Here is a 23,126-nt window from a genome sequence, read left to right on the forward strand (position 1 = left end):
AGGTAACTAAATACAGAGAAACTGACTGTCTACACAATGTCATGTGCTTCATTTATACGTTAACTGTAATTTACCTGTTCAGCTGCCGTATTTGAGGTCCCTGCTAAATAAAAATACATTGATAAGAGAACCATTAGCTTTCTACCCTTAAAACCATTAAAATTCCTTGTTGTAGTGTTTTGGGATTATTCCGGTTTCCATCTGCCACAGTAGAGACCATAGTTTCCATCCCAACCAATACCATTTCTTTTATAACAATTAGATCCAATTGAATAAAATTTTCAGAAGGGTATTCTGTTGTCTTTGCTTTGTCATCTGTTTGAATAGTTGCAGTTCAGACTCTTCAACACCGGCTCTAGCAGGCAGAACATGCGACGAGTTGTCCTGTCAGAGGAAGAGAAAACGTCTGCTTTTACACAAAACGCGGTAATTGTTGGCAACTATTGGTCCACAATAATCAGGGACATTAAAGAATGGCCAATATACCACAGAGGTGGTAATTTACTTTTAACTTGTACTTCCTATTTTTTTATATCTGTACTGCAGAACCTTTGCCACCTCAGGTTTTTAGATACCTTCTTGATTTTAAAGTTGTTTTTAGTTTATTGTCCTCACCAACCTAGACACTTTTGTCTTGTTTTTATGTGAGATCCTGTCACTGCTGCAAGCTGAATGACCCCATTGTGTGCCACTGCTGCATACCATTAAGGTACTGCATACAATATTTGAGCATACTCATTAGTCTTAACATCCATGTTTTCAGTATGCTGGGAATCAAACACGCGGTGTCCAGTGCTTACTATCCTCAGACCAAGGGACTCTTTGTACGTCTGTAAGTTCTGTTGCTGTCTTGCAGTCATTCATCAACCTTATAAATGCATCTGTATGTACAGGAAGAAGGCACAAATCAGGACATCAAACGTACCCTCAGGAAGTATGTAAACGACAACCACACTGATTGGGACATCCCCCTCCTGCTGTGGTGTATGGAATCAACACTGCAAAGCAAGGTTGTGTTGACACATTTATTATATTTCTAATATCTACAAATAATTGTCAAAGGTAAAACTGAATAGATGTATGTATTAATATGAGTTTTTCCCTTTTAATATAACTGTCATAGTGTGTTCACACCAAACGCGAATGAAGCGTTAAGCGCGATTGATTTACATGGTAAGTCAATGCAAAGTCGTGATTACCTACCTCGAATGTGGCGGTTTAACCCTCTTACGGTGTAATTTGTGTTTCACAGTATGCACCTGCACAACGTGTCCATTAACATCACCGAGGTAAGCTGGATATAAACGAACTAAACAAATACCATCAGAAAGCCGGAGTGTGTGTTTAAAGATGTGTGTGTTTCAGGAGGAGGGTTACATTGATTCGCCAGTGATGCTGCATTCAACTGAAGGAGGGGTTATACAGCTGTTCTGTCATTTACTCGCCCTCAACTTGTCTAAAGTCTGTATACATTTCTTTGTTCTGATAAATGCAGAGAAAGGTATTTGGAAGAAAGCTTGTAACCAAACAGTTGTTTATGGTGGGATTATTTGGTCAGATTGTAAACAAAGTCTAAATCAAAGTCTTAAACCAAAACTAAAAGTCTAAATTTGAAACTAAAAGTCCAAGTCGAAAATGAATTTTGGTATATAGGATTGGGCATTTAATCATTTAGCCATTTACGATTGAGGATTTGGGGATTTAGCATTGGGAAATTGAGGATTGGGCATTTGAGGAATGAAATGGCTGGTGCACAGAGGCACCTTATGGACAGCAGAGGGAGCTCCCAGTGCTAAGGAGCACACTGTAATGAAACCAAACAGAGCGAGTGAGTGGGTGGATCGAGGTTATTAGGCGCCGTATAGGGTTTAAATCAAACTGCGCTTATGAATAAATATATAAAAGCGTGCATACACCCATATACATTGCTCACATATACATGTATAGTATTGGATGTTCAAGCAAACACATGAAAAACATGTGCGCACTAATGTGAAATCCATACATATTATGTTAGTAATGCATGCATGTACACTTTTTTTCACGCATACATACAAACTCTGCACACACACGTCTATAAAACACTTGCACATACATACAAACTCTGCACACACACGTCTATAAAACACTCGCACATACATATAAACTCTGCGCACACACACACATGTCTATAAAACACTCTCACACACATATAAACTCGATGCGTGAAAAACACATCTATAAAACACTCGCACATACATATAAACTCGATGCGTGCAAACACCTCTATAAAACACTCGCACACACATATAAACTCGATGCGTGCAAACACATCTATAAAACACTCGCACACACATATAAACTCGATGCGTGCAAACACATCTATAAAACACTCGCACACACATATAAACTCGATGCGTGCAAACACCCCTATAAAACACTCGCACACACATATAAACTCGATGCGTGCAAACACCCCTATAAAACACTCGCACACACATATAAACTCTGCGCACACACAGATCTATAAAACTCTCGCACATACATATAAACTCGATGCGTGCAAACACATCTATAAAACACTCGCAAACATATAAACTCGATGCAAGCAAACACATCTATAAAACACTCGCACACACATATAAACTCTGCGCACACACACACACGTCTATAAAACACTCGCACATACATATAAACTCGATGCGTGCAAACACATCTATAAAACACTCGCACACACATATAAACTCGATGCGTGCAAACACATCTATAAAACACTCGCACATACATATAAACTCGATGCGTGCAAACACATCTATAAAACACTCGCACACACATATAAACTCGATGCGTGCAAACACATCTATAAAACACTCGCACATACATATAAACTCGATGCGTGCAAACACATCTATAAAACACTCGCACACACATATAAACTCGATGCGTGCAAACACATCTATAAAACACTCGCACACACATATAAACTCGATGCGTGCAAACACACACGTCTATAAAACACTCACACATACATATACACTGCACACACACACGTCTATAAAACACTCGCACATATATATAAACTCTGCGCACACACACACACGTCTATAAAACACTCGCACATACATTCAAACTCTCCACACACACACACACACACACACACGTCTATAAAACACTCGCACATACATATAAACTCGATGCGTGCAAACACCCCTATAAAACACTCGCACACACATATAAACTCTGCGCACACACACACACACACACACACGTCTATAAAACACTCGCACATACATATAAACTCGATGCGTGCAAACACCTCTATAAAACACTCGCACACACATATAAACTCGATGCGTGCAAACACATCTATAAAACACTCGCACACACATATAAACTCGATGCGTGCAAACACATCTATAAAACACTCGCACACACATATAAACTCGATGCGTGCAAACACCCCTATAAAACACTCGCACACACATATAAACTCGATGCGTGCAAACACCCCTATAAAACACTCGCACACACATATAAACTCTGCGCACACACAGATCTATAAAACTCTCGCACATACATATAAACTCGATGCGTGCAAACACATCTATAAAACACTCGCAAACATATAAACTCGATGCAAGCAAACACATCTATAAAACACTCGCACACACATATAAACTCTGCGCACACACACACACGTCTATAAAACACTCGCACATACATATAAACTCGATGCGTGCAAACACATCTATAAAACACTCGCACACACATATAAACTCGATGCGTGCAAACACATCTATAAAACACTCGCACATACATATAAACTCGATGCGTGCAAACACATCTATAAAACACTCGCACACACATATAAACTCGATGCGTGCAAACACATCTATAAAACACTCGCACATACATATAAACTCGATGCGTGCAAACACATCTATAAAACACTCGCACACACATATAAACTCGATGCGTGCAAACACATCTATAAAACACTCGCACACACATATAAACTCGATGCGTGCAAACACACACGTCTATAAAACACTCACACATACATATACACTGCACACACACACGTCTATAAAACACTCGCACATATATATAAACTCTGCGCACACACACACACGTCTATAAAACACTCGCACATACATTCAAACTCTCCACACACACACACACACACACACACGTCTATAAAACACTCGCACATACATATAAACTCGATGCGTGCAAACACCCCTATAAAACACTCGCACACACATATAAACTCTGCGCACACACACATCTATAAAACTCTCGCACATACATATAAACTCGATGCGTGCAAACACCTCTATAAAACACTCGCACACACATATAAACTCGATGCGTGCAAACACATCTATAAAACACTCGCACACACATATAAACTCTGCGTACACACACACACGTCTATAAAACACTCGCACATACATATAAACTCGATGCGTGCAAACACCCCTATAAAACACTCGCACACACATATAAACTCTGCGCACACACACATCTATAAAACTCTCGCACACACATATAAACTCGATGCGTGCAAACACATCTATAAAACACTCGCACACACATATAAACTCTGCGTACACACATACAAGTCTATTAAACACTCGCACATACATACAAACTCTGCGCACACACACACACATCTATAAAACACTCGCACATACATATAAACTCGATGCGTGCAAACACATCTATAAAACACTCGCACATACATATACACTCGATTCATGCTAAACACATCTATAAAACTCACACATACATATACACTGCACACACACACGTCTAAAAAACTCTCACACATACATATACACTCGATTCATGCAAAACACATCTATAAAACACTCGCACAAACATATACACTGCACACACACACGTCTATAAAACTCTCACACATACATATACACTCGATTCATGCAAAACACATCTATAAAACACTCGCACATACATATACACTGCACACACACACGTCTATAAAACTCTCACACATACATATACACTCGATTCATGCAAAACACATCTATAAAACACTCGCACATACATATACACTGCACACACACACGTCTATAAAACTCTCACACATACATATACACTCGATTCATGCAAAACACATCTATAAAACACTCGCACAAACATATACACTGCACACACACACGTCTATAAAACTCTCACACATACATATACACTCGATTCATGCAAAACACATCTATAAAACACTCGCACAAACATATACACTGCACACACACACACGTCTATAAAACTCTCACACATACATATACACTCGATTCATGCAAAACACATCTATAAAACACTCGCACATACATATACACTGCACACACACACGTCTATAAAACTCTCACACATACATATACACTCGATTCATTCAAAACACATCTATAAAACACTCGCACATACATATACACTGCACAGACACACATCTATAAAACTCTCACACATACATATACACTCGATTCATGCAAAACACATCTATAAAACACTCGCACATACATATACACTGCACACACACATGTCTATAAAACTCTCACACATACATATACACTCGATTCATTCAAAACACATCTATAAAACACTCGCACATACATATACACTGCACACACACACGTCTATAAAACTCTCACACATACATATACACTCGATTCATGCAAAACACATCTATAAAACACTCGCACATACATATACACTGCACACACACACGTCTATAAAACTCTCACACATACATATACACTCGATTCATGCAAAACACATCTATAAAACACTCGCACATACATATACACTGCACACACACACGTCTATAAAACTCTCACACATACATATACACTCGATTCATGCAAAACACATCTATAAAACACTCGCACATACATATACACTGCACACACACACGTCTATAAAACTCTCACACATACATATACACTCGATTCATGCAAAACACATCTATAAAACACTCGCACATACATATACACTGCACACACACACGTCTATAAAACTCTCACACATACATATACACTCGATTCATGCAAAACACATCTATAAAACACTCGCACATACATATACACTGCACACACACACGTCTATAAAACTCTCATACATACATATACACTCGATTCATTCAAAACACATCTATAAAACACTCGCACATACATATATACACACGATGCGTGCAAACACACCTATAAAACACAGAGAGCGATAATAGCATTGACGTTCATTAGTACTTTACTTGCTAGTGCAAATTGCATTGAAGATGATATAGCAGATTTCTTTAATATCGTTTTACACTGCCTAACACGTTGAATCTAAGCTACAAATTTGAGCTTTTCTCTGCATATAGTTTACAGTAATTCAAAATATGGATCTGTATAATATAATGGCTTTCCATACTTACAGCAAAAAAGCACTTTTCCACATCTTGCATAATTGCCTGTTTTTATATTGATCATGAAAAAGATTAATGTTGATCTCTTAACTCTCAATTTAAGACATTGACATAAAATGGGCTGTATCGTCTGTTTGTTAATCTAGTTTAGTCAGAACTCAGAAATAGCTCGACAAGAATACAAGGTGCTCTGTGAAAAACTCTTAACACACAAAGGAATGGTGACCTGTGAAAGACATTCACATCATTTCCAAAGAATCCGAAGAACAGTTTGAGGCAATCGGGATAATAGATGATGGCATGTCTTTGATTTGTCATTACCTTGCTAAAGTCTGAAGTTTATTACTTACAAAGTCATTTTTTCTGGCATGATGACTCCTGTAGTTGACAGTAAAAAAAATAAAACTGAAGTATAGAACTGTGATGAGAATGCAAGACAAAATGATATTGCATTTTAGTTTTTAAAGTTTATTCAAACACATTAATAACGCTGATAAAATACAAATCTTATTTAGTAAATGACAAAAGAACACAAAAAGAGAACAGAACTATTCATGTTCATAAAAAGTAATGGGTCTTCTGCAGAAGGGGAACGATTGCAGCGAGACTCTTCTCCTCATATTGACTCGGGCACAGAGGACTGCAAGAGAAAGGAAAAGTGTGTATGTGTTAAGAAACAGTTCACACAAAAATGAAACTCATTTACACATCCTCATAACATTCTTAAATTGAACAAACAATTTTATATATATTTTTTATCGCGCTGTCTTGATGTCATGCTTGTGATTTAATACAGTTGTGTGTCCTTGGGCTTGAATAAATGTTCTGTTTGTTTCGTAGTTCACAGAGGAGGTACGTCAGTGTGAAACGCCCGCCATCTCTACTGTTGTTTGTTGATGCATGATTTAGTATAGAGACAATGCTCATTCAGGCCAGGGAGACAATCCAAACCTCTCCATTGACTCTCTATTGCGGGAAGCTGCCGTCTTGTCATTTCTGATATTGATCAAAGTTCAGGTCTGTGTTTTGTGGCTTAAGTGACCTGATGTGAGAACTTTGTTTTTTAAAGTGTTTGGGCTCAACATTTTTTACGCAGATATAACTCTTGTAGATGCCCTTTTATATCTACATATATTTTTGTAGCTCAAAGTAACATAAACATAACATACAGCCAAGGGTTTGCATTAATAATCACATAAGAAAAGAATCTTAATTATCAGAGAAAAAAGATTTATCAGATTTTTTACTTGTAATATACAAATAGCATGCAGATTATTTATAAATTCCACTTCTTATTGTTTACTAAGAAAGTTATTCTTACCAATGGCGTGGTTCTGTAATGTAGAAGCTTTGCGATCATGGAATTTTCGCATAAGCGTTCAGCCTCATCCATGGCTGTCCTCTTATCATAGTCAGGGGTGTCCATGTCCACCCCTGACAGGAACCAGGCATGCAGTGCGGCATAATTCCTCGTTCGTACCGCTCTGTAGAGGGACAGTTGAAACAAAACCATTTGTGGCTCATAGATGTAATATATCAAAGAAAAACTATTTTCTTATATTCATACACAGTGGATCTAAAATCGCAAAACCGATTCTTACCCACAAAGACTGCGTACTGTGTAAATTTAGAGGTCCTTCAACTAACTTTACTTTTTTACCCCTAAAAGATTCTTATTTTTATTCACTTTAATGTATAGCTTGTAATTTAACAATTAAGGTGGAACAGGTTCCGACATGATTAATCTGGATTACATTTTTAACATGACTAAAACCTGCAATTTGATCAAGGGCGTGTAGACTTTTTAGATCCACTGTATTAGTGATAAAAGGAAAAAATTGACTGAATTACTGCTTACTTAATCAGTGCCATGCCAATTCTCACTGGGTGAAGCTTAACAGTGATGCCTTTCCACCGCAGGAGCTCGATAACAATAAAATGCCTACAAGACACAGAAGTCTACACGTGATAAATCTGCGAGCAGGTCACATCAAAATAAATATTTTTAGCAATTTACACATTTATCTCCATGCACCCATTCAGGTTGCCAGTTACATGTATGGGCACTTGAGCATGTCTAATTCAACATGGCAAATATAGTTTTGTGATATGCCACCTTTGAAAGCAGTTTTTGACTTTGAAAATTGAACAGTTGAAAAGTTTTTGTTCGTGGAATAGTGATGGAAACATCCCCTTTCAAAAGGTCTGGTGTAACGCTGCCTGATGCTTGTTTGGAAAGAAACTGAACTAATTTGACCTGAAACTATGGGATGCTTCCAAGGTTAGATGGGGCGACGTAAATAAATGGCTTTTAGTTGAATGTCAATTCAGCTAACAAACTCATTGAGTTCACAGACTGTTTAAATTGAATAAAGACTTGTGTTTACCTGTTCTTAATGGCCACTTGCATTGGGCATTGTTTATAGAGGTTCACTACCTCAGGTGAAGCCCCATTCTCCAGTAGGAACATAACCATTTCCCCATTTCCACGCCGGCAGGCTGTATGGAGAGGTGTATTTCCATCATAGTCTCCAGCATTGACATCCACCTTCAAACGATTGTCAAAAACGAAAAAGAAAATTCCAATGATAAATTTCACCATTTGCTGTTTTGGTTACTGCATATCATTACATAAAACATTGTAACAGTTAGTGAGATTACTTCTTCTAGGAGGACTTGAAGAGCGATGAAATCATTGTTTCTCACAGCACCAGAAGCAAAGGAGGGAAGGGTACTGTTCAGCAACTCATCCTTCTCCTGAGAAATAGATGTTTTAGTCAGTTATGACGACCAAAGTGCTCTCAGAAATGAAAAAAAATATGTATTTGTCTATTGTATATAAAACATGTGCATGTAAAGCACCGCTGACACAGCTCACAATTACTGTATAACTACACATACCTCCCGGGTTTTGCCACGAAGCCAGTTGAATTGCATCACTTCCTCCAGTGTTTTCAAGTCCTTGTTGCGGACCACCACAGTTCTGAGGTCAGTCTCCTCTATATCTGGTGTCTGCATGGTAAAACTGTGACGTGGACAAAAAAGAAGCATACACTTAACAAACAAAAAGGTTCATTAAAGATGTCTTCCTTGATATTCACGAGAAAAACTTTTCAAGCCCCGGTGATCAGATCAGATGTCTGATTTTCTGAGCCTTCACCTTTTCTTCAACCTGGATCTATAACGCCCCCCCGTGGACAACTGCCATAATACACATTCACACGTCTTCAGGTCACATTGCAATACGTTTTTAGGGATAGATGTCAAATGTACATCTGATATGTATATATTTAAGTAATAAAGTGTCACGAACACAATTCTGAAAGTTTAAAGTAGTTTGGGATGAATAAAGACACTCTTACTGCGCGACCAATTTACCATCGTAACGCAGCCTGCATCTTAAACGGAAAGTTTCAAGGCGTTAACGTTCAGTGTGAGATAAACTATTACCTACAATAACCTTCCAGATGAAACAAACCTTTAACTTTGTGTCAGGAATGACTGATAACCTGCTGCGAATTTACGAAGAAGATCCGATTAATGTTTATAGATCGTGTTGCCTGGGTAACCTGCAGCCTCTCAGCGTCGTCACAACAAGATATCGCGATAGCAACGTCTTCTTCTTTTAAAGATTTATGGCTGTTGGCAAACAAATATTTAGTGCGAATTCCCGCCATATACTGATGGGAAGTTTTTTTATTAACAACAAAAATAATTCTTTACAAACTTTCGTGTATATAATGAAATACAACATATATATATAACAAAGATTTGCACATTAGGGGGCTATTGTTAATTTACATGAAGATATTAAAGCATTTACACATTTATTATGTTTTAAGTGCTTTTTGCTTCATAGAAAATCGGAGTGAATCAATATAAAGCAGGAGCGGAGCTGTGGCTAGGCCCGCCCACAATGACAGCTGGCCCGCCCAATCAGAAATAAAAAATAGAATATCACTCCTTAGTTAAACATGGATACTACTTTATGTGGTGTATTTTATCTATAACATGTTATGTTAAAACAGTACAATTATAAGTGAGCCTGATAACTATTTCAAATGTAAGTGTGTTTGTGATGTGTTTTCATTGGTCAATGCGCACTATTGCAATCTGGCACGAACAACCAATGGCTTACGTTCGCTAGAAGTGTAAATGGTATCTTGATTTTTCTTTAGTATGGCCGAACAAGTTACTGTCACTCATTTTTTTAAACACCAGTTACGCCTCTCTCTTGCACTCCGCAGACAGACCCCACTCAACTCTAGAGCTTCTTCAGGAAACTTTTCTCACACTACACAGAAGTTCTGGATTTATTACCTCCGTGTTAGTTGGTTACATTTCTTGATGCCCGATTAACATACTACAGTTAGTTTTGGACCTTTTGTAATACTTTTGGGTGATGCAAAGTGTTATATGGCTGTGTGATAAGCATCCACAGTGAATTATAAATAACGAATTAAAAATATTTAAAGAGTTTGGTACTAAAATTTGATAAATACAAAATCGTGGTTTTTAGTGTGCATTCCAATTAATATCAAACAAACTGCAGTTGGTTTGTTTTGTTTTAAGTCATAATAACAAACAAAAAAAAAATACATTCATCATTTTGTAACCAAACGCTTCATTTAGTAAAACATACTTTAGTACTTTGTCGACATCTACTGGTCATTTTAGTGAACTGCAGCGTCTCCTATAGGAAACTGGCCAAAAGTGTTTTATTGTAGGCCTATAAATGAAGTTTGACACTTATTGATGTTTAATAGATATAATTTGTTAAGAAATTTACATTTTACAATCTGAATGAGTGGTTTGTCTATAAAGATATACACATTTACAACTGTAAATGCTAGGTTTGTTGAGCCAAACACGAGCTTTTTAGCAAAGATGGGATCTCCGTGGCTTTTTTCCCACACACGGGTCACCCAATCTTTCCTCTGGAGACAGAGATTATTGCAAATCCTCTGCATTTGGGCCAACAGTATGCTTAAACATGTTAAGCGTACTTTTAAAAAAAGCCTTTTTTGTATGTTATGTTATTTTATTTTACCGACGGGGATTGTATAGATAGATACAGGTTAACCTACACACCTGCACTTTGTTTGGACATTAATGTTTGTTTGTAAACTTCGTCTTATTTTCCCTGTTTTGTCTACGAAGCCGTTGTCTGCGCTGAACACTGTATCTACAGCGAACTAGTCAAGAGGCATGTAAAGGGCTTCTGAAAGGCATAAACAGTCTGAAAAGGTCTGCCATTGTTCAAAGTAGGGAGCAATGTACTTGTCGTTTTAAAAGGATCTTTTCAGGTAGGCCGAAAACCGATCCTGGGCCTTTCCTGGCCAGGGTGTGCCTGGGCATCTCTGATTTACCTGAGGGACCAGATACGGCCTCGCAGAGGGAGGGGGACCGGAGCACAAGAAGGCAGCTGGGTACTGGTCGCAAAGGATGAATGGATGAAAGAGGAGAAGGCTGAGAAACGACAAACAAAGGCATTGATGAAGGTAACTGTGTGTCGTTTGTGGGGTTTGCGTTGATTGTGTTAGACCCGATCCTCTTGACCTGAGGTGAAGTAAAAGCAGGTGCATAATAATACTGTTTAAATAGTACACTAAACATTTAAAGGGACGGTATTCCAAAATGTTTGTACTGTCATGGTTTACTTACCCTCATGTCATTCCAAACCCATCCGCCAGAGCACACATTCACAAGACATGTAAGAAAAATGTCAGCATATTTTTTTAAATAAATGTGATACTGTAGGACAGTGGATCTTGCACAACTAGTGATGGCCGACCTGAAGAGACCCCTGGTGGCGGTACGTGATACGACAGGGAGTTAAAAACGATTCATTTCGTGCTTGCAAATTTTTTTTGTGTGTATTATTAATAAAAGGCATACACATGCATAATGTGGTGAAAAGAAAATTTTCACAGCTTTTAATTTGAGCCTTTCTTTCTGTGTTTTTTCTATGGCGGTCAAGGTGGTATTGGAACCACTGATTTTATTACTTTTAGAACCACTGCTGATAACTTAAAGTAAAAATTAAAAAAGCTAACACAAAACTTGTCATTTCCAATATTCATGAATAAACTTAAGTATAAACTTGGTTTGTGAAAATTATTCCTTATCAAAACGTTCCCACCGAAACCAGTTTATCCTAAAATGTTATAATTACCAAAGTGAACTCTCTTAAATATAAATAAAGAATAAGATCAATTAAATAAACAGCTTACTATAATATTCTATTTTTAACAGTAATAATTATTTTATTGCAGTGACGATTTATATATTTGGCAGACGCTTTGATCCAACGTATTATAAACATATTTATTATATTTAATTGTATTTGAACCACTTTTAAACAAAGAATAACAGTCTACTTTGGCTTTAAAGTCTTTATAGAAACAGTTTTGCACAGGAAATTAGTTTATATGTGCGCTTTGCAGCTGCCTTCTTATCAGTCACCATCGGCGCGTCACTGCCGAAAGTGGGCAGTGCGTACAAAGTTTGCGAATGAGTGACAGTTCACCATCCTCCGCTTTGACAGATCGCGTGAGGCATCAGGTAGGATCCACGCTGAATTTCAATAGTACCATTATACTTTTTATGGATTTATAACTGCGACACTGTAGGCTACTTTCTCTTTTAGGACGATGGTTTTTGTTTCATGTCGAACCGTTAAGTCACTTAATGGGCACTTCATTTAGATTTGCTTTATTTCCGCTGTACTTGGGCATACATTTAATGACAATTTGATTGGTAAATTATACATCAGTCCAAACACGGACCTCCAATGTTTTTGTTTGTAAACAATCCCACATCACCGGGGGATTCCGTTTCCAACGCAAACGACGTCTACTGCATTCACATGAATATGTGACCATTGACTCGAAGATGATCCTGATGAGGCTGTTTCATGTTTTGCCTGTTGTTGCTTTGACTCTCTTCGTCCTGGTTTTGCTGAATTTGCAACTGCGCATCCGGAACGACGCACTGCCTGGCGCGCATCTGGCGCACGGACTAGTGCGGGGTCAGGCGCAATCTGCTTGGAGGACCGCAGCCAAAAATGATGAAGTCTCAGACCAACACGAGCCAAAAGCTCAACGTTGGAAAGAGACTAACCCTAAATCACCTTTGGAGCTCAGTGATATCTTCATTGGTGTGAAAACCACTGGCAGGTTCCACAAAACGCGCCTTGCTCTGCTGTTGGAGACCTGGATCTCCAGAACTAAAGACCATGTGAGTGTTTCTTGACATAATGTTAAATATTTATAAAATTAAGGACGTTATCAATATATATATTGTTATTCAATATTGTGTCTTCGTTGTCTATAATTGTTATTGCTGTATTAAGAGTAGCCTACATGGTAACTGCTGATGTCACAGGATGTACGTTCACGCTGTGCCTGCTGGCTGGCATGCAAGTGCACATCCTGTGGCATCAACAGGACGTGCAACGCAGACATACAGGTGCAAATGCAAAACCTCAGACGTTCCCAAAACCAGTCATGGTTGTATAGTCTGAGTCTTTGCGGTGGAGAAAAAATCCTCCCAATCACAAAGACAGTTTGGGCAGTTTTCTTTTGTTTTGTAAACCAAAATTGACATGTCCAAATGACCCATTGAAGAAAATGTGTTGGCACCACCTCGCCACAAGATTGGCCAAGAATGAGTGCATCTATATTTGAAAGCATCAGACCGCTCTATTTCCTGTTGCATCTGCCCTGTGTGCGTTTATAGACTGAGTACTTCCTGTCTGTGTTCACAAACTCAGCTGTAGCTCCGTCACCAGCGTAGACACTGGGTTGGCTTCTCTACATGGCACAAGAATCGAAACTCACTGTGACCTTTGGAAACGCTAGAAGGAGATTACCAGCAAGTGGAAAAGTATGTGACTCGCAAGTTTATCGCATAATTCACAGGATTTTGTTTAGCATCAAATCCTGTTTTAAGACCAAAGTCAACTTAAGTTCCTCAAATGAACTCTTCATTTAATAAAGCATGCAGATCTGCAGATAATGAAACCATCTCATCAGACCGACAATGCATTGTGGGTAAATACAACCCCAAAATCAACGGAAATGAATACATAATAATCTATATAAATCATAAAAGATGTATATAAAATGTATTATTTCACTTAAATTAAAGTTTAAATATAAAGTGTATTTATTGAAATATCTGGCATATTTTCAATAGATTTTGTGTAGATTTTGTGTTGAAAGTTACCAAGGTTTATGGAAACATTTTTTTACATAAATCAGCATAAATTATAACTTTTTTAAATATAAAATCTAATCTTTCTCTTTCTGAGCTAATTATATTTCTTTATTATATTTTATGCATTCATTGTTTGGGTAAATTATGGCCCACGCCCATTTTTTAAACAACTGACCAAAATAAAAAATGAATACAAGTTGTCTTTAATGGACATTCTTTTGAACCTTTAATACGCGATTTAACTCTGGCCTGCTGTGACATGACATGTTCAAGGCAGAACAAAGCCAGATCTAAGACGTACAGTAGCACATTCTTTGGCATTCGCTAACCGCTCCAAGAATACTTCGGGAATATGTGAGTGATTAAACATGGCAAGCATTATCTCTAAGTACTTTATCAAAGGAAATTCCCAGCATGCAACTCGGGATATCACACTTTCAAAGAGCATGCGTCACTCCAAATGTAACATGACAAGTGTGAAATAGTGGCGATGCTGAGCCAATGTCCAATGCAACATCTTTGTAAAATTCCACACTTCTGCTTTTTATTTGAGCAAATGAGGATGTATTCAAGTTATTGTGTTATGAATGTTTTTTAATCTTGCAATTTGCTCGCTGTTATGTCTTGGGCCAGCCAAAGAGGCCACGCCAAATTTCGTATTTTCCAATTTCAATCTTTAGTTGAACATACCATTAGTAATAAAAAAATTCCCTAAAAAACGGTGTTAAAAACTTTTATAGCAGTGTCATCGTTTGTTCACATTAAACAAGTTGTATCATATTGTTGATGTCCCAACTTCTAACATTATGTTTTTAAGTTGGAATATAACATTTCTGGCTATGCATGAGCCTTGTTGCCGGCATGTTCTATAATGGCAGGATGTTCGAAGTACAGTTTCGGGTTTGTGTGTGTGCATGTGTACCCTTTGCCTCAGTGCCAATAAGAGGAAGACTGAATTTTGAAACAATGACAAAACGGAAGTCTATCTGAGCGAGAGGAAGTCCCGAGCTGAAGAAACAGGAATGGGGTGTAAAACATCAACCTCTGCACTTTTTTACAGAAGTCAAAAACATCAAAACCCTTCGCAAGAGATAAACACTCTCCGGACATCTGAACAAAAGCTTTAGCCGCTGTTCCGCGTCGCCTTTTTGATTAGCCGGAAGACATAGTGGAACTGTGCATTACTGAGCATGTTTCTGTGGGCGAATATGGTGTTTTAATGTACAGTTGGTTGGACTTCTCATATATAAGATTGTTTTGAATGTCTGAAATGTTGTTCTCCAAAAGCGTCTGCTTTTATCGTCCATCATTTCGTGACACTTTTTTGTCTTTCTGCCCTAAATCTGAACCCCCGTTATCTTTTTTCCTCCCAAGTTCAAAGGACAAAATAGACGTGCGGGAGGGAGTGCGTCCTCCCCTGGTTTCACTTCGTTATTTCGCTAATAGGCAGTTCTGCTTGAGTTTCACATTTTCGTGTTTCTCCAAACTGTGTTTTATGACGTTCAGTCATCATCTGTGTCACTTTAGCTCTACCGTGTGTCCAAAACCATGGCTAAATATGCCCCTTTATGATTTAGGATGAGCTCAGGGTGTTTCCATCGGCTTCGGCCCATTGGCTTTAATGGACGCGCCATGGATCTCTGAGTTCGATTATGCCGTCCGTGCTCAAGGTCTGTGACGGGTGAGACACTGAGAAATACGATCCAAGACATCTGAAGCGCCTGGACGTCACAAAGAAGTGACAATCATCCACAGCGTCACAGGGAGTGTTAAAGATTTCTCTTCGGGTGATGGTCGTGGGTCCAAAAATGTGCATCTTCATTTGTGTGCCAGTTAGATCATCTTTAGAAGGACACGCTCGCACAAAAATCGCTTTCCAGAACAGCAGTTGTGGTGTCCCACCTTAGGACAACATGGGGGATTACAAACCAGAGATCTCTGTAATGGGGAAACTGGAATGCAGATGCTCAGATGACTCGCGGAGCAGCAGCTGTTGTCTCTTGGTGGAGGCTAATGGGAGATATGGATGTTGCCCATTTTAATATCCAGAGAAAAGAGCATCAGGCTCTCAGTGCAACGTTTCAGCATTAATATGCAGATTTGTCCTCATGGTACACGCAGTGTACATCTGTTTTACTTGAATTGACTTAAAATGACTGTATTATGCATTTTTATGTTTTTTAATTACCCTAAAGAACACTTATGGTGTTAGTCCATAATTTCATTCATATTTTCGTATGATGTAAAGATATGTTTTTAGCCACCCTTGAAACTTAGACTGAAACATGAAGTTTAAATCTGTAGGTTTGTAAGTTAAATGGCTACTAAATATTATTTTGCTGTTTTACAGACGTTCATCTTCACGGACAGCTCAAATGAAGACATTTCACTTGAAGGTGTGTATTATTAGTGATGTTTATATTCTGCACTGTCTTGACTGGTAGGTTATGAATTGTTTCACACCAAGGTCAGCTGTTCATCGTGTACATCTGTATTTGTAGGATTCAATGTCGTGGTCACCAACTGCCCACCAGAACACAGTCATCAAGCTCTCTCCTGCAAGATGGCCGCCGAGTACTACCACTTCATGGCCTCTGGAAAAAAGTGAGTTTTAATGGTTTAAGTGCCCGTTGAATTGGGATGTGATGTTATTGTGCGATACATTGTTATTCACAATCATGTTGTCTTACATTAGTCTTCTCTGTGTTTTTTCTTCAATATTTAAATACGAAATTATTGAGTATATTTTTATGATATTTTAATCTATAGATAATACAATAAAATAATACAATAAACATTGAATAAAAATAGCATAGCCCATTGAAATAAAAAGATTACTTTAAAAATATGTTTTAAGATAGATTCAGACATTACAAAATCAATACGAAATGTAAAACTTGTATTCCTGTGACTAACTTCTTGACTCATAGATTTTTATCCTGAAACATTACATAGGTTTTAAAATGCAAAATATAAAAACAACTTGAATTTGATTTACAACACAACACATTAACCTAAGCACAAAAGATGTTTCTGAAACAGAGATATGTTTTTATTTTTTAGTTTTAGTTAAATGATTAGCAATTTTGTTATATGGTTTTGTCATATTTAGTATTTTTATGTTTTAGTTTTATTGTAGTTTTTATTCATTATTATAATTTTCGAAGTATTCTGAAGACGCATTTCAATTTTTCATTTAGTACATTTTGGGTGTACTGTCCCATTAATATGTTAGGAATAACTGAACGGGCTTATACCATGGTTATCACACCACAGGACATTATTCAAAAGTTGAATTTCTACGTTAGTCATGCTATCGTCTTTTAAACACTGTTGATGGTAGGACAACTTTGTTATCTGTTATCAGCAGCATGAAAAGGAAACGAACCAGTGTTTATAAATTCATTTTGTTTTTGTTTTTCTATTTATTATTTTATTCATTCGGTTTCAATATATGCATTTCTTGTTTTTAAAATGCTTTGTTTATTGAAATGAAACTGCACACGTTTCCATTAACAGTAAAGTTCTACATCATAAAGGTCAGATCAAGAGCAGGGTGCTGTGTGAGGTGATGGTCTCTAGGCTACACCAAAGCCCTCCTGATGTTTAAATTGGCGAGGTGATATGGAACTGTAATGCGGTCCGCAGACCTGGAACACCTTCATAGGGGTGCATTTACTGAAAGTAAATTCAATCAGATTGAAGCATTCAACAGCCCCGTGGTATAATATGATATTAATAAAAATTAATTATAACATTTATCATAATATTGTGTTATTATTTATTATAATAATAAGACACATTTATATATATATATATATATATATATATATGATTTGTTTATTATTTGATTAAAATAAGTCCTTTCAGAGAAAGATTATACCACATTATTATGGCAAACATTGTTTATTTTAGATCATTTTCCAATCCCTTTTAGGCAAACGCTTTATTTGATATCAATTAAATTAACATTTTATAAGTTTGCACTAAATAAATAAGGAACCTTATTATATTTTGGTAAAACATCATTAAACAAACATGCTGTTTTTGACTGAATGGCTGAATTGACACCGATGACTGAATTATTACAACCTTTATTTTGTTCTTGTCGTTTTGTAAGCCTCTTTTCAAAACCTGCTCTTTTGTCCCAGGTGGTTTTGTCATGTTGATGATGATAACTACCTGAACCCTGGAGCTCTCCTGTCTCTCCTCTCCGGCTTCCCAGAGGACAGCGACATCTACGTGGGCAAGCCAAGCCTGGATCGACCGATGAGAGCTCACGAGCTTCTGGAAGGAAATAAGACGGTCGGTATCCCAGCTCATTTGACGAGCGTCACTACACAATTATTGATAAAATATGAATAAATATTGAAACCCGTTGGTTTTGGAATCGATCAGTCTTCTCAACCAATATTCTTTTGCGGGTGAACTGAGCAAGTTTTCTCCGGAGATCAATCGGTGATTACAGCTTTATTGCTTATTGATCTTGAAGAATCTATCAGCTGACTGTCAGGAAAAAATCAATGGTCTATATTGTCACGTTTAGTGTTATGTCTTTGCGGCACATAAACATTTATTTTAGACAGATTAACATGCATTGGCCTTGAGATGGTCTGCCCCATTTCCCTGTGCCTTCACAGTGTTGTTAGTATCCACTTTAATACGTCTGACTGAACAGGCCACAACTCCCTATTGGGGTGGAATACGGTCAACAGGATGAGTGAAGGATGTTGCGATCCTTGAAGGAAATGACCACATTGTGCAAGAGGAATATGGGGACAGATTTATGTCACCGTCAGAGATGATGCTTCACAGATCCCTGCGGAAAAACAAACCTGCTTCGGGGAAAAATGCATGAAAAAAGAAACGGATATGTACTGAGCATGGGAGATACTGTGTTGGCCGGTTTGAATGTTGGCTGAAAAACTGGTTCATTTCTTTATTTATAAATAAACTGAAGTAGATTTTAAAGGATTTGTTTTTTGAATAATTGGTTTTGAAATGCATTTATCTTTAAACACGTGACAGGTACAGTAGATTGTCGTCACGTTCACGTTTCTTTGCCGATGGAGATAACGCATTTACTAAACACAGTTTGTCCATTTAGCGCTACTGTAGTAACAACATGGCGTTCCAATGGTAAGAACCTGCGGTGTATGTAGATAGAAAAGCTCATTCTAAGATAATAAAAACGGACCGCTTCATTATGTAAGATCTTCATACACCTCTAAAGACATAGTTATGCATTATATATTGGATTTCTGTCAATAGATCATCCATAAAATGACACGCTGGACGTTTAAGTGATGATAAACTTGCATAAGATTTGTGAGTCTAATTTTTAAATACCTGCTCGAGGTGAGGCTTGAACTCACAACCCAGCGTGCCTTTACATGCAATGCTCTATAACCATCACAATGTGACAGACTGCACCAAGGGAGCTTTATGCCGGCCTGTGTGCTACATTATTGTTAAATGGGCAGTATGATGATTTACATACATTGCACCATGCAATCTTTTATGGATCATATGGAATCACATTATGCCGATTTAGAAACTGATTGGTGGACTTTTGATCCATTTGTGTTTTAGAGGGAAGTCCGTTTCTGGTTCGCTACAGGAGGGGCCGGATTCTGTCTGAGCAGGAAGTTGGCAGAGAGGATGGCACCCTGGGCAAGGTGAGGCGTGTGCGTGCGTTTTATCTTTGATCTTTTAAATCATTTGACTTTACGGCTTCTACAGTCCCACAGAAAAGAAAAATAATAATTAAACCTGAATATCTCAGCTGCTTCTTATAAGTGAGGTTACATGAGAACGTTTGGAAGTCTCCAGTAATTCATGTTTACTCCCGAATAGAAATGAATCACTATGCTTGGCTGTGTTGAATTACAGCGGTCCCAGGTTCGAGCAGACCTCTGCAGTTATAATGCTTCCTGATGATTGTACGGTGGGCTTTATAGTTGAGATACGTCTGGGCGTCTCTATGGTCCATAGCAACATGTTTCACTCCCACCTGGAAAACCTCCTTCGCCTTACCCCCAGTGATATTCCGAAACAGGTGAGGTGCTTGTCCTGATTTAAAAAATGGTACTTGCTGAGGCAAGCGTGACTATTGCTCAACTCAAGTAAAATCTCATAGACTTACATTGCAGATGGACATAAACCAAATCTATGCAAACAGCCAGAACAACTTAGCAACCCCATAGCAACCCCTGATGGCAATAATATATAACATAAGGCAGCATAACCTGCACGTAACCTTTGCGTCAAAATATAAACATCCAGTCATTTACACAAATGAAAAAACAACGAGTTGTGGTAATAAAATATGGACAAACTATATACAAGGTTGCTTACTTGCTATTTACATTGTTGGGTCAAATGTGTACAATTAAACCAATTTTCTCCATCCTGTGAAAAACAGACATTTTCTGTACAGTAAATTTGCAGTCTTTTCTGTCATTTCAGTTTTTCACTGTAAATCTTGTAAAAAAACAGAAATGTTGAAAAATACCATTAAATACATTTGCTTCTATTTGCTAATTGCTAATTTGACAGTATTTCAACAATACGTGAAAAGTCTGTTTCCATGGTTGGAAACAACCCAGCATTTGTTTTTGAGTGTCAGTAACTAGATGTCAATGTTTTGAAACTTGGAAGACACAAGCAGTCATTTCTCTTTCTCTTTTCTTTTACTCGAACTCTGAAGGTCACTTTAGGTTACGGGTGGTTTGAGAATAAATTGAACAGCGTGGAGCTCAAAGGAGTTTTTACCGAAGATGAAGATCCATCCAGGTTAGTCATACTGTACACATTCAAAGGCCCCCGCACTGTACAGGCCCCGTGGATACTTACTTTTATTCAGAACGGTGACTAAGCGTTGCATTTACAAGGTGATGCATCCATTTTTTTGTAGAACTGCAAAAGAATAGAAAGTAAAATGTAACCAATTAAAGTCGACAGTAAAGAAAGGTGGATTTTTCCTGAAATCTTCGATTCTATCCTTATATTTGTAATGTTTATCTGTAAAGAGTAAACACAGTTTGTTCTGTATTTTGTTATCCGCCAAATCCAAACAGTTTGTGATGTCTTATGGACATTTTAAGAGCACTATTTGGGCTAAAGTGTTTTTTCTTCCCCCTCTCCAGATAACATGCATGTTTATGAGAAATAACCAATTTTCTTTGACAACTTTGAAAATTCATCAACATATTGTAATCTGTCATTTTGGTTAATCTTGATCTGTTGGATTTTTCAGGTTCAGGACAGTCCACTGTCTTCTGTACCCTACAACAAGCTGGTGCCCGGTTGCTCTTAATAACAACCTTTCATGGAATCAACACGTCCTTCCGTAATGCAATTCCTACCATAGTGGGGAAAATCTCCTTGTTCTGTCTAACACAAAAGAAGATATTTTGAAAAATGTGACAAAAAGCAAACAGATCATTGACTAGCATTGTCATTCTTCCTACTATGGTGGTCAACGTTGGCCAAGAAACGTTTGGTTTCAAGCATTCTTTCAAGTACAAATACATTTATACACATTTGAAACACATCGGGGAGGAAATGATGGCAGAATTTTCATTCTTGGGTGAACTGTCCCTTTAACAGAAGAGCTGCCTCACAGAAGTACCAACTAAATGTCAACTTAAGAGCTCAACTTTTTCCTTTCTTGTGGCCCAAAGGAAAAGCCCTGCATTTGAACTTATCTGTTCATAATATCAGTTTATGTACTCTGCTGCAATGATCGCTGTGTCTGTGCTTTAAAGTCCTGCACAGTGGTGAAATTGTCCCGTTGGACGGCCTGGGGGAAACCTCAATTTTAACTGAGCCAGTATTGAATATTGGACCATATTTTCCTAGTATTTCAACCGTTTGACACTTTAAGTGTAACTTCTGTCTACACATTGCACATTATGAGGATTCGATTCCTAGATAGTTCTTACAGTTAGTTATTAAATATGTTGTGTATCACGTTGTGTAGCACAATATCTTTTTTAAACCAAACAGAAATATTATTGTGGTAAATTCCAGCGACAATCTTGTTTGCTTTTCAAATGTGAACAAATTAATGATTTTAGGTTTTTTACATTTAAGCAGCTGTTTTAGAGACATGTGACGTGAGAAAACAGTGACAATATTTAGGCACATTGTTTGGAGAAACAAAAATAAGGTGTTTGTTTAATGTTTCTTTTGTATAGATGTAAGTGAAATATGCTTGTTTTTTTATTTGAATAATCAACATTTCAAAACAGGGCCATCTCTTCATTAATATACTGTATTATTCCACTTGCACTGTACATTACTGTTGTAATATATTTATTGCCTGTCTACCATGCTAAGTCAACAATAGTCACTTATCAATGGTGTTTGTTAAATAAAGACTATTTTCTATTTAAATGTAATGATTTATTATTTCATAATATGCACGTGGGTCATTGACAAATACATTAAATGAGTCGTTGTGACAGCAAAAATGTAGAAAAGAATAACAATGAAGAAA

General features: G+C 37.5%; 1 protein-coding gene across 1 annotated transcript; it reads left to right on the plus strand.

The window, feature by feature from the left end:
• Positions 1–12,899: 12,899 nt before the first annotated feature.
• On the plus strand, positions 12,900–23,020 carry mfng (MFNG O-fucosylpeptide 3-beta-N-acetylglucosaminyltransferase). The gene is made up of 8 exons (XM_079471003.1): positions 12,900–13,642; positions 16,974–17,019; positions 17,125–17,227; positions 18,775–18,928; positions 20,216–20,301; positions 20,516–20,681; positions 21,333–21,418; positions 21,882–23,020. The coding sequence occupies exons 1-8, from the start codon at positions 13,298–13,300 to the stop codon at positions 21,976–21,978; spliced, it is 1,083 nt and encodes a 360-aa protein (XP_079327129.1). The 5' UTR covers positions 12,900–13,297; the 3' UTR covers positions 21,979–23,020.
• The last annotated feature ends 106 nt before the right edge of the window (positions 23,021–23,126 follow it).

The sequence above is a fragment of the Barbatula barbatula genome, assembly GCF_947034865.1.
Source record: "Barbatula barbatula genome assembly, chromosome: 13".
Lineage (NCBI taxonomy): Eukaryota > Metazoa > Chordata > Actinopteri > Cypriniformes > Nemacheilidae > Barbatula > Barbatula barbatula.

Coding starts and splice junctions, on each gene's coding strand:
- mfng (XM_079471003.1), top strand. CDS start 13,298: ATGATCCTGATGAGGCTGTTTCATGTTTTGCCTGTTGTTGCTTTGACT. Junction 13,643..16,973: donor TCTCCAGAACTAAAGACCAT/GTGAGTGTTTCT, acceptor GCTGTTTTACAG/ACGTTCATCTTCACGGACAG. Junction 17,020..17,124: donor TGAAGACATTTCACTTGAAG/GTGTGTATTATT, acceptor CTGTATTTGTAG/GATTCAATGTCGTGGTCACC.